This window comes from Plectropomus leopardus, chromosome 21 (genome assembly GCF_026936395.1).
Source record: "Plectropomus leopardus strain MGB_pleo_1.0 chromosome 21, ASM2693639v1, whole genome shotgun sequence".
NCBI lineage: Eukaryota > Metazoa > Chordata > Actinopteri > Perciformes > Serranidae > Plectropomus > Plectropomus leopardus.
The window spans coordinates 5,471,889-5,485,309 of NC_142196.1; the positions used below are offsets into that span (position 1 = coordinate 5,471,889).

Sequence of the window (13,421 nt, forward strand, 5' to 3'; positions counted from 1 at the left end):
TTATCATTGAATCCTGATCAGATTTTGCTTTGTTTGATCAAATATTTTCTAAATCTTTTCTAAATTGAAACACAGCTTGCCATTAGTGGTGTTACACAAAGGTCAGATTAAACACTGGTTACATTACTTGGCCACTGCTCTCACTGTAGTTTTGCTTTTTTTAAAAAATAGAAATAAAAACCTATTTACTTCATTTTTGCATATCAGCACCCACAATCATGATATTAAAAAATCTACTTCTTTAATGCTATGCTTGTTTTTAATACTTAATTGGATGGCAGATGCTACAATTAATAACTGAAAGGAGAGCTGCAGCACAGAGCTTTGCCAGAAGCAGGCAAGAATTAAGGATGCTGCAGTGAGGATATTTTCTCACTGGTTAATCAAATTACAACACTAATGTTACAGATTACACCGGACAATTTACAAGAAAGACATTTGTCAGTGATGCTCAATACGTATAGAGCACGGAGCACTTAGTTTGATCTGTAACATCAGATCTTAAGATCCTCTTCTTACTTTGAACAAAATGGGACAGTAACAGTTGTCGTGGCAGTGCGTGCTTTTCTCTAAATTTGCTTCATTCTTTTTTTCTTTTCATTTTGGGCTACGGCGCAGGCTTGACAGCGGCTCCCTCCTCTCGTTTATCTCCCTCTTCTCTCATGAGGATTGCTCCTGTATCACCCCCCTGGTCTCCTCAAAATTCTTTTGTGTAAAAATAATGGGGGAGCTTTTATTTTGAAGCAGCAAAATAAGGAAGTGTGTTTTCAGCAGCAGGGACTTAACAGACTCCTGCATACGGCTAAAAGCAAACATGAAACAGTAAAATAAAGCAGATATGTAACATACAGTACATGGAGGTGGGAGAGAAACTGAACTCCAAGCCACAGAGATTCAATTAGAAGCTTCAAAAGTACAGAGTTGTTTCAGGGGGAGAGGAGGGGTTTTGCGGTGTTGTCTGCAGTCAGCAAGATATCACCGCCACCAGCTTGAAGGTGATCAGGTGCGCTTTTGGACCTACTCCATAGAAGGACCATCTCTCGTGCGGATCAGCATGTTCAAATTGACAAAAGAAATCTGCGTGGCATGATCTGACTCAGCACAGCCAAAAGTGGTCATGGAAAAAGCCCATTTCAGTTTGCAATTGTTGCTTGTGTCATCTGACTAAGTATTGATAACCAGGGGTCGACAGATTATCGGCATGGCCAATTATCGGGGCTGATATTGGGCATTTTGCTGATTATCTGTATTGGCATTTTATTCTAATGATCAGCGATACAATTAAGTCATGAAAAAGTGTGCATATTACACTCAACTAACACCAGAGAAGGATGTTTGCAAAACATTCAAAGAAAGTGTCAGCATTAGAAGAACGTTTACTTTGTAAAACCTCAGGGAGCTATTTTTATTTATCCATTTTTAATTACAATTTTCACTTTACTTTATAAAAAATGTAGCTGGGAACTTGCTGTATATGATGTTGCAAGTTTCAGTTCTGATTAACATTTGCTAAAAGCATTTAAACAAAGTTTTGTGTTGGAGTTTGTTATATTCTATATTACGACAGAAATATTTTCATTCTTATTGTAAATGCATATATATTCCAAATATCAGTTATCTGTCTCATTAAGTACTAATATTCTTTATTGGTATCGGCCAAAACCAGTCTTGGTCGACCCTATAGACAACGCATAAGTATTTCACAAATTTTAGTTCATTCATTTGATAAACATGGGCGCTGATACAGGAAAATGAACTAAATGGATTTTATTTCTTTTTAAAAAAAAAGGCAAAATGACAACGTGGGCGGTGGGCAAGTGATGTAATCAGTGTATGTCCAATGTGTGTGTAACACAAACACAACAGAAACTATCATGGTAGGCCTACTGGAAACAGCCCAGAAACCTGTAGTCACTGTTGGAAGGACAGAAGGTCAGTACAAGCCCAGGAGAAGAAGCAACACTGCAACATCACGACCTCATGTTTTAGCCTTCATCACTGCTCAACACGTTCCTGCAAACGTTTGTTTTAACATGGGGATTATATGAACACAGCAACATGTGAGATGAAGTTATGGTCTGAAGCAGAGGGAACAGCAGCTTGGGGTGATGAGGATGATCATGATGTGGTGTCAGCTGACTCTCAGAGCTTCAAGCAGAGCTTCTTAAACATTTTTGTCTTCTAATCAATCTAGGACCCACACTGAGATAATGAGGTTTTATCTTATGGGAAAGGATATCAGGCTCCGTCCTGACCGACAGTTTAAGAAGCACTGCTCTGTAGGGTTGATGGGTTTTGGTAAGTCCAGCTGAATGTGAGCATGGCAACATGGCGGGTAAAACTGGGGTAACACACAACCAGCCTGGGTGTACCTCGAGGGCCAGTTGATGAGGGATTGGGTATCGCCCTCAGCATCAGTCTGGAGGAACCAATCAGTGCTCAGTTTCGCCCTCGCACTGTGCCAATGAAAACCCAGTGGGAGACAAGTAAGTGAGTGGGTGGGTTTCAGTCTGGAGAGAGTATTCAGCCTTTTTCTTGGCGCACATACACAAACAGCACTACATTTCACACACCATTGACTTCACATTGAGCTTGACCAGAGTGAGAATGGCCTTGGACATCAGCAGGATCTTACTAAGAATACAAGTCCAAACTCCCCACTGAGACATCTCATTGTTATTGTGGTTTTGAGGGAGCGATCACACGCAGTAAAATATGAACAATAAATCTCTTATTTAATGTTTGTTTAATGAAGCGCAACAACCACAAAACCACACTTAACTTACATTAGATCAGATTTGGCCACAGGCTGCATCTATGTTATCAATGCATCACTGTATCAGGAGAGAGGACCTGTCTAACTGAGGTCTTGAAAACCGCAGCGAATATGCAGCTGCCATCTCACTCCACCACAGCCAAAATACAGATGAGTCACACTGATGCAGCATAAAGACAAACAGTCTAATCAGTTCCATTAAGCCCAGGGCTGAGCTCGACACAATCAAGGAGTGTCCGAAAGTCAGAGTACAGACAGAGAGAAGGGAAGAGGAAAATACAGGAGGGAGAGAACCTTTCAGAAACTAAATATTGCCTTAGACCATTGATACTCAAGTTATGGCCTGTGGGCAAAATCTGGCCCCTGATAGGGTATCAGATGGCCCCCCAAACATTTTTGAATTTGCTAAAAAAATGAAGTCATTCACACTGGAAATTGTTTTTGTGATTTTAGTATACACAAGGTGCCAGAGTGCATAAAACAGCATCAAAATAGAGCTTGTTGATCCAAAAAATGCCAGTGGAGGATCCCCTGCACCCCCCGACAGAAGTCCTAGCTAAACCCCCAATGTCCTAAAATCCCAGAGATGTCCAAACATTTTAGAAATGTTCTAAAATCTCAGAAATGTTCTTAAAGCTGAGAAATATCCTGAAATCCTGTAAATGTCCTAAAATCACAGAAATGTCCTAATATCTAAAAATATCCTAAAATCTAAGAAATGTCCAAAAATCTTAGAAACATCCTGAAATCCTAGAAATGTTCTAAAATTCTAGAAACGTCCAAACATCTGAGAATTGTCCTAAAATCTTAGAAATATCATACAATCCAAGAAATCCCCTAAAATACTAGAAACGTAATAAAATCATCAAAATGTCTTAAAATTAGATAAATGTCCTAAAATCTGAGAAACATGCTACATCCTAGAAATGTCCTAAAATCAGAGAAATGTCCTTAAATCCTAGAAATGTCCTAAAAAAAAAAATGGCAAATGTCCTAAAATCCTAGAAACATGTATGGGGCTGCTGCGACTGCCCTCTGGGCTAATGTCATTATGCAAAAGTGGCCCCAAACAAAACAGGTTGAGTATCCCTGCCATAGACCAAAAGCTGTACCAGACAGGGACGTAACTAAACTGCAGAGGTCTTTGAGGGTCCACTCAGTTCTGAGGAAACGAGAACTGACCTAGGACCCAAGCCGACAGGTCGACAGGATGCACCTACCTACACACAGTCATTTTTACCTCCTTACAAGCTAGTCACTGGCTATTCATGGGTGGAGATGTATGCTAATTGCTGACAAGCAAGGGCACACACTCAGTTTATGATTGATTGGCATTCATGAAGACACACACGTGCCTATGATCAAATCTGAGTTTCCCATGGTGCTCTTGAATCAGGTATAGGTTTTTAGCACCAAGGTGTTTTATGTGCAAATCTACACAGATTTACCAAAATTTCATGAATGAGACCTATTGTGTTCAACAGTGTCTAGTAAAAGAAATAGTTTCCAAGGTCAAGAAAAAACATTTAAACTCCAGGTCATTACGTGGGTAATAAAAAAGGATGAGTTTTGTTCATAACATTTTACTTCTACGTGCCAAAAGTTAGCCATTCACGTCAGATAGGATTTTGACGCTCATTTGCGATTCTCAGAGAAAAGGGAACGGGGATGCTCTCCTTTCCCATCAGGCCTCCCTGGTCTTGATCAAGCCCAGCTGTGGGTCACTGTTCTGACCGTGGAGTCACACTGAACCGCCCGGTAACACAACACCCTCCCTGCACCGCAAACACACACACGCTGGCCAAGTTTTGAAACCTGAGAGATGGATTTAGGAGCAGTGAGAGGGGGAGATGCAGAGGGGAACATGGGATACAGAATGACAGCGTAGTCGTGGGTTGAATCATCTTCATCTGTTCGTTAGCAACACGGACTGCAGGGTCAAATCTGGTCAAAACCTGGGCCGGGCCAGCTGATTGTTGCGTCACAAATTAGGAAGAAGAGCATGCTGATGCTATCTGTGCTATCTGTTTCGGAGCCAGAACACTCCTTAGCACTGTTTGTCTGCATCCGCAACAAATCTATCAGCTTTAGATGAAACCATTAAACTTTTAAGGATATCCTTTTAAAAGATAAACATTTGCTGCCCCTTGAGGTATTTAAAATCAGATGATAAAAGTGCTTAATGTTACTTTTTGAGGCTAAGCCTTTTTGTCATGTTGTGCTTTGAGTGCCTTATTTTACAGTACAGTGTTGGGAAAAGCTCACTATAGGAATAAACATACCTTATGTTCACAGTAATGTATTTTAATTAATGCAATTATTAGTAATGTAACAATTAGTGTTGATCAATCTTATGCATTCTGGTAGTTGTAGGTTTTCTACCTTCTGAGCAAAAGTGAATATCACAGTCCTTTCTCTCTGTTCTGTCTGGTCATGTTGCACCAATTTCAAAAATATTTGCATCTTTCTACTGTAGAGAAGGCCAAGTTATATGTGAGGACTCTTTTTATATCTTAGAAATACTTCTTTGAGAATGTGGGATCAGCTACAGAGCCAGCGCGCCATCCAAACATCCTCGGAAACAGCTCTTCCTAACAAAATAGCAACAGCTTGGCCTGTCAGAGTACCTCTGGGAGTTTAAAAAGTACAACACTTTGCTTTTCCCAAACAGATCCACCTGAAACCTCTGGAACACAAGCACAGCATTTTATATCAATCTGCGCTGTGATTTACAAGCCCAGCTGTGGGTCTCAGTGATCTCCGCTAAATGATTGTTCCAGAACGAGCTCAAGTTGCCTGAGCTGGTATGAAACAACAGTCCTGCCAACAGGACAACCTTGGACACGTTTTGACAGGAGGGACAGAGACAGAGATGGACGGAGGGGGAGTTGGTTTGATGGATATCCCTGTTACAGCAAGTCCATCTATTAAAGAGAATGATACAGCAGTATTCTGGTCTACATGGGGACCAGGCTTGACCTCTGTGGGTTTGAGGGGAAGCTGTGGTCTGGACCCTACAGGGGGAACGGTCTGCTAATGAGATATTAAAGACAGAGCACAGGAGATGGGCCATTTCACAGAAAGACTTAATATCTACTCTGCTGACTGAGTTTGTGAAGGAAGGGAAAGAAACATGTGGGATAAAAATGGATGAAAAAGTGACGAGTCCACTCACCCCTGTCTGCTGAGGATGTTGTGGGCCTGCTGCTCGATGAATATGTCCCCAGGAGAAGCCCCGTGTTTCGGTGAAGAGAGGGAGGTGTGTCTGCTCAGCTTGGGTGAGCTGGGTGGAACCCCTGTCACAGAGTAGTCCTTGTTGGGCGCCCTGGCAGCTGAGGACAATGATGTCACATCCATGTACGAGGACGGAGGCTCGGGAGGAGCAGCTCTGCGTTGATTCTCCAGGTTCATCAGCCTCTCCCTCTCCGAGAACGAGTCCACCCTGGTTCTACCCGTCTCATAACCCGGGTCGGGGTGCTGTGAGGCCGAGCGTGCTGCCCGTGGACTAGTGGCAGAGGTGCTGGTGTGAGAACTCAGAGTGATGTCCCGACTGTCCTCCCCCACTGAGTCCCCTCTGTTTCGTCTCTCTGAACCTTCTGACTCCTTACGGGTCCGAGTGTAGCGGGGAGGTTGCTCCGGCTCTGGCTCCTGATCTAAAGAGATGCCGTAGCGTTCTGCCAGTTGCCGGCGTCGCTCTGCCTTGTAGCGAGCAATGCGTTCGGCCTTGGACTCCAGCTCTGGGGCGCTGGGGGCGGAGCCTGAAGTGTAGACAGGCTCAGTGTGGACAGAGGACTGAGGGTCAGGTCTGCATCGAGCTCTGGACTGTCGCTCTGGAGCCTTCACCTGCATTTCTGGGCTTTCGAAGCCCTCCATGCCATAGCGCTGGACTGTAACTAGAAAACAAAGAGAACTCAAGTCAGTTATCGCCATAGAGACACAAAAAGGAGTCAAAATTTTGGAGGTGCTGCACTTTTCTCACCACCACAGGGCTCAAAGGGGTCGGAGGCCCTGGTGTATCTTGGTGTGTCCTCCTCCAGAAGCCTGTTGGCCACCAAGCTGGGCAGCAGAGACGGATGCACCTCACCCTCTATGCCTTCCAGCCGCCGAGCGATACGCTCCTTTCTACACACGGACAGGAAGGAAGAAGTACATAACCTTAGGCATGTTATTATCCTACACAACATTATCATTATAAAAAACAGACTTTTTCATACACTTACTACCCCCCTCTCACCTGTTCATTTCCCAGTCACTTGAGCTTGTTGTTATGCCTTCAAATCGTTTCCTCAGTTCAGAGACTAAAGAGAGAAAATAAGAAACACAATATTGTTATGGATCAATAAAAGGAAAACATCTGTCTTAGTCGTGTCGTCTTAATCAAACCAAAGCATTCCTTCGAAGAATATTTCAACCACAAAAACGGAGAATCCAAAAAAGGTGAACATTCTTCATAAATTGATGAAACAGGAACCACATTTACCACTGGATAAATCAAACTTGCATTACGCCACACACACAGAAATATAGAAAGGCAAAACGCTAAGTCAACAAAGCTTGGGTTGGCTTTCACTTTCAGTTTTGCTGGCAAAAATGTATTTACAAACATTAAAAAACATTCCTGCATTGTGTATTGTATATCTTTAACTAGACAACAGAGAAAAAGTTTAATTGTGGCCTCTGATCAAAAAATGTATGGAATTAACATTCATGTTACAGTAACATAAGTAATTTCAACCAGTGCAAACATGAGACAGCACTAGCTAAAAATGAGGAGCCTGCTGATGTTATCAGAATGTTTTGTACATGTGTCTGTGCTGGTAAAAGGACACGAGGTGAGATTAATGGTTTAATAAGATATTTGCTCAGTGAATCCAGGTATTATTACACAATAAGTTTCACTACTGATTGCTGGGCCAAAGGGATATTTGTTCATATGGGCTTATTGCCCAGAACATCATGCTTTTCAGTGACCAGTTTTGCCTTTCCATCTGATCCATATCAACTGGTCCACTTTACAATTACACATCCACAGAGTCTTTCTTATTCCCTTATTCACAACTTGTAAAAAGTAAATAAAAAGTGGCCTTAACAGCTTGTCAAACTATTATATTCAGCATCCAGTGGGCCACAAACCTCTGCAGGACCATTTCTCTTTATTGGAGTAAATGGAGCTGAGAGCAATGTTTCATTTTGTACAATATGTGTGAGCACTCTGTGTAGAAAACTGGTTTTAGACAATTCTTGACATGAATCCACCTGGCAGAGAGGCTGCTGTTGCACAACAGTGACTTTCAAAAAGCCTGGGAAAGTTGACATTGTGAGGGCCATTTGCAAAGCACGCAGAAATAAAGAAAAAAAACCTTACTCACCTTTGGGGAGACTGGCCAAGAGACTAACATCTATATCCTTGGTGCTTTTTGCTGGGTCGTCTTTTTCGTCGAAGGAGAATTCTTTCTGGAAGCTGAGGGGTGCAGGAAAAATACAAAGTGTTATTGAAACGGGGGCTGTGCTGTGGGAAAGTGTGGGGATTGTTTAGAGAGAGACAGTGTAAGCAGTTGAAAGGGGCTCCACTGAATAAATCTGGATCTCAACAGTCATCCAAATCATTGCTAAATGTTGTTGGAAGCAGGATCGGTTTGAATGATGTTCAACAATGTAGTCAATCAGCCGGTGGATTATGGATGAAGCCGCAAAAACAAGGAATTAATCATCAACAATACATTTGGATTCAAATCTGCAAATTTCCTCAAGTCTGCCCTAAATATTTATCCAGAGAGGAGAAGGTTTAACCCTCGTCACACCCTCACACATATACACAGCAAATTTCTCTGGAACATACTGAAGTCATTTGTGGATGTGATTCAAAGCCACAAAGTCTCATTACAACTATTAATGAACTGGCAGCAGATTACTGATGGTAGGAAACAGGCACGAATTGGGAAAACATGACTTTGCTTTGTCCATGCCAGTGACTAGGGCTGGGCGTTATGGTTTTAAAATAATATTGCGATATTTTTAGGCTATTCCGCGATACACAATATATATATCTTGATATTTTTTTAACTAATGTTAACAACTAAAATACAAAATTACTTAATGAACTGCAGTTACAATAAAGTTAAATAAAGTAGCTACTGTCATGTAATAACTGTTATAATAACATTTAATAAAATATGGTTATAAATAAGTTAGAGTACTTTTATAATGAAATTTTATCAGTATTGTTAGAATTTAAATAATCAAAGTGGGACCCATGGTGCTTTTATTTTGAAGGACATGGTTATCTCAGGCCGGAAGTGTTGATGTTTTTGCTGTAGACTTGAAGCTTCATAAAGCTTTAGCAGAAAGTTAAACAGATACTGCAGCGCCTTTAACCATGAGGATTCATTCACTGTTGCAAATCGCAATTGTGCTCCACGGTTGCAAAATGCAACTAAATAGTCACACGCTTGAGCTCTGCAAAAGCCCTGCTTTGAGTGTTTGTCTGAGAGAGTGAGAGAACCCCTACCAGTGACCACAGAGGGGTATACACACTGTTATACATCATATTTCTGTCATAACAGCATCTGCTTTCATGACTGAAACATCAAATTCTTATGTGGACAATGTGTTCAAGTCACAGCCACATCCACACACAGTTTAGCAGCAACTTGTCAAGCACTGTGAACCAAGTGTCCTCCCTACTGTAGAGAAATCTCTCTAACTGGAGACTAATGTGTAGACCTGGTGGTGTATTTGACACCCAGCCAACAGCATGATGCTGAGCAATCCTTCTAACACTGCAGCAGGGGGCTTTTACGCTGCCATGCAGCAATGAGCTTATCTTGTAGTTTCTCACTGAGCTTGGACACGATCCCGGTCTTAAAGTCCACAGCTTTATCTGATATCTGCTATCTGGATGGTTCCACAATCAAAGTACTACTCTAAGGATGTGTTTAATGGAAATCTCCATTTCAGTCTAGTGGGAGCTCAATCAGTCTTAATGTGTGTTTTGGAAAGGAAATAGCACATTCTCCCTTTACGAATGAAAAGTTCAGTTCATAAGCAATAAAACACACTTGCTAAGTTCAGTACATGCAAGGGGTTTTGCTGCTACAATGTTACTTGCTCTGGTGTGACCAGTTGCTTATGATGGCTAAAGGCCACCACATACTTTCTGCATATGTGTGTCCATAACGGTAGGCATGACATTAATATCATCATCCAACCATGTTGGCAAGTGTCCGCACTAGCTGAACCCATGTGAATGTCCACGTGCAGTGAATTTTTTGTGACAGTGTAGACTGTTAGTATAGCAAGGACACTGACTGTGCATGCTCGAGTTCCAGAAGAAGACAAGAAAGAAGACAAAAAATGAAGAGGAAGACAAAGAAAAAGAAGGAGAAGAAGTGGGAGGAGCAGGAGTTGGAGAAGAGAGAGAAGACAAAAAAGAGGAGGGGAAAGAAGATGACAAAGATGAATGAGAAGAAGCCAAATGAGGAAGAGGAGAGAAAAAAAGACAAAAAAGAAGAAGAGGGTGGAGGAAGAGACAAAAAAGAAGACAAAGAAGAAAGGAGAAGAAAGGAGAAGGAAGAGCAGGTGAAGGAAGAAAAGAAGACTAAATATAAGAAAACAAAGAAGACAACGAAGAAGAAGGATGAGGAGACAAAAAAGAAGATGATGGAAAATAAGACATAGAAGCAGAACAAGAAGACAAAGAAGGATAAGTAGGAGGAGAAGACTAAAATGAGGACGACGAAGAAGACAGAAGTAGATGACAGAAAAAAATCGAAGCAGACAAAGAGGAAAAAGAAAATGTCAAAGAAGAATGAGAAGGAAGAGGAGAAGAAGATGAAAAAGAAGTAGATGAAGATGAAGACAAACATGGCAAATCGGACGCTTGCTTTGACGAGAGGTTGTGCAAGAAAATCTTCCGTACCCACGTTTGTACAAACTCATCTTGAAAGACACACAAAGACTGCCAAGCGGCAGGAAAAGCACATGCACAGAATGCCAAACTGACGCACATCCTTCATTGTTGAATGGATGAAACCGCTACAGGGTTGCAACTATCCACGAATGTTCAACACAGAGAGTAAAAAAGCAGCCTGGAACTAATATGAGTCAAGACTCTTCATGCAGAGAGGAGGGCAGTGAATGAGGTCAATGTGTGTTGATGATGATGATCTCATTTGTTTATGGTGCTTAACATTAAAATCTCAAAATTACAGCTCCCATGTGAAGGATAATTATGTGGTTGTACAATCTTTAAAATCCTTCTGATGGCATACATTTTTGTTTGAAGAAAAGTTATTATTGCCACCACTATTATCAAAGATACACAGCAGCTTTAATGTGATGATGATTTACTAATGTCAGATCTCTTACTGTATGCGGACCTGAGTTGTATAACAGCTGAAAACCTGATGAAACTGGTTTAGACATTACATTTTTTAGCACGTCTTACCTCAAGGCTCTCTTCTGTAGCAATCTGGGGTTGCTTAGTTTAATGGGGGTCTCACTCCCGAGTCCTGTGGACAGGAAAAAAGTGTCAAAATTAGTAATGTCACAAAGCTCATTCCCCTATTTCACTTTTAAACAGCAGAAACTCAAGTTTTTAACCCCTAAACACCTGGACCACCATCAGTTTTCTTGTGCTGCTTTAAGATGCCTTTTACAAGCATTAAAACCTCTAAAAACTGAAACAAAAATTGGTTTCTTTAAAAAAAAAACTTGGGGTAAAAAGGCAATTTGACAACAAACTGCAAGAAATTAGGAAAAGATGACAAGAAAATGGCCGGAGGTCTGTTGTTTGTTCATTTGTTTTAAAAAAAGGGAGAAATGGAATTATTAGAGGTGTATTAAAAAATAGGGGAAACTTTCAGAAAATATAATAATATCTACATGTTTTAAATCATGTCACAGAAATATGTACATGTGTTTGTATATTAGCACATTTTTTTCAATTAATTCCTTTTCATTTTAGTCTTGTTTTTTTTTTTATCTTTTTGTGCTCAGTTTCAGGTCTTTTTTTTTTTATTTCAAATTATTTTTGAGTAATTTCTTGTCAAGTTGCTCATTGCCTTTTCCCATTTTTTTTTTAAACAACAGTTTGCTCAAGTTTTGAAGGGTTAATGAACACATTGTAAGGAGAAGCAGTGGGCCTGTCTGCAGGTCCTTGGCAAAGGACCACATTAATTAAGTGGACTTCCACAGAGAAAACAAATGATGTGGAAAACAATAATCTGCCTGCCTGACTGAATCGCATCAAATAACAAGTGATCTGTGTAGTTAAAAAGGCTTGCAGCCCCTCTAGCCCCCACAAACATCAACAAATCATTACTCTACTTGCACCCAGAGACAGTGACTGTCTCCGTCTTAAGTATCAGTCTATGTGCCGCGCCTGAGGTCATAGCTTCGAGGGTTTGATAGAGGACTGACTGTGTGTGTGTCACTGAGACGGGCGCTGTGAAGTCTGATCGCACGTCAAGGTTGCAGTGCAGCTAGGACGATGCCAGGAGGAGCCAAGCACGTCAGCGCCACTGGGCAGCACTTTAAACCCGCTATGAATACAGATAGGGGACAGCATGAAGACACAGAGGAGCCATAGTGTCCAATATACCAAGGATACTCAACTTGCTTTACTTTGGGGCCACTTCTGCAAAATGACAGGAGTCCTGGGGCCAGTCGCAGCAGCCCCACATGTTTCTAGGATTTTAGGACATTAATAGGATTTTTGGATGTCTCAGATTTGAGGACATTTCTTGGATTTGAGGACATTTCTCAGATTTTAGGACATTTTGGATTTTAGGATTCTGCCAGGATTTAGGGCATTTCTACAATTTTAGGACATTTCTAGGATTTAAGGACATTTTTAGGATTTTTCAATGGTTCTAGGATTTTTGGACATTTCTCAGGTAGTAGGAAATGTCTCGGATTTCAGAGCCATTTGTAGGATTTTATGATGTTTCTAGGATTTTAGGACATTTCTAGGATTTCAGGACATTCCTACGATTTTTAACACATTAGGGGTTCAGCTAGGATCTCAGTCAGGGTGTGCGGGGGACCCTCAACTGGCACCTTACGTATACTTTAAGTACAAAAACAACAACCAGCACCCCACCAGGGGCCAGATTTGGCCCATGGGCCATAAGTTGAGTATCACCGCAATATACCAAACACACTATTATGGAGTTATGTGACCAATTTAACACACAAGAGTTAACAATCAAACCTAATAGAGTCTGGTATCTATTAGGAAAACGGCCAAAGTCAGTAAAGAAGGGCAAAATGTGACATAAACACCTGCCTACACAGAAATATGGCCTCATTACTGAGAAAAAGAGCATCAGTGGGTATTAAACATCATAAACAGTCTTGTGAGGAATGCGAGTTCTGCGGAACATCCCTTTAAGGAATGACTACTTCACTCCAAACCACTAAAGTGTGGTTTTGGCTGCCCTCGGACCTCAGCGTGGCGAGAGCCGTGCAATTTTGGGACAAACATGTGGTCCCACTTCCATCCCATCCGAGTTCACCTCAAGGCCACATGACACCCCCAACCCCACTCCCCCACTGCTCCACCCAAACCCCTAAACTCTCCCCCGAGGCCGCCCAACCTTAGCCCCCCACCATTCCTGATCTGTTAGTCCTTATTAAGGATGTT

General features: G+C 41.5%; 1 protein-coding gene across 17 annotated transcripts in view; it reads right to left on the reverse strand.

The window, feature by feature from the left end:
* Positions 1–13,421, reverse strand: part of svila (supervillin a) — a 101,277-nt gene that overhangs the window by 44,227 nt on the left and 43,629 nt on the right. For 13 of the 17 annotated variants that reach the window (XM_088072292.1, XM_088072282.1, XM_088072293.1 and 10 more), the window contains 6 exons: positions 11,223–11,286; positions 8,146–8,237; positions 7,011–7,074; positions 6,756–6,898; positions 5,952–6,669; positions 2,373–2,456 (listed from right to left, as the gene is read on the reverse strand). In XM_088072292.1, coding sequence (XP_087928418.1) covers positions 2,373–2,456; positions 5,952–6,669; positions 6,756–6,898; positions 7,011–7,018 — 953 coding nt within the window. In that variant the 5' untranslated portion in view covers positions 7,019–7,074; positions 8,146–8,237; positions 11,223–11,286. The remainder of the gene's footprint in view (positions 1–2,372; positions 2,457–5,951; positions 6,670–6,755; positions 6,899–7,010; positions 7,075–8,145; positions 8,238–11,222; positions 11,287–13,421) is intronic. The other 4 variants (XM_088072286.1, XM_088072294.1, XM_088072295.1 and 1 more) reach the window with 1 other exon arrangement.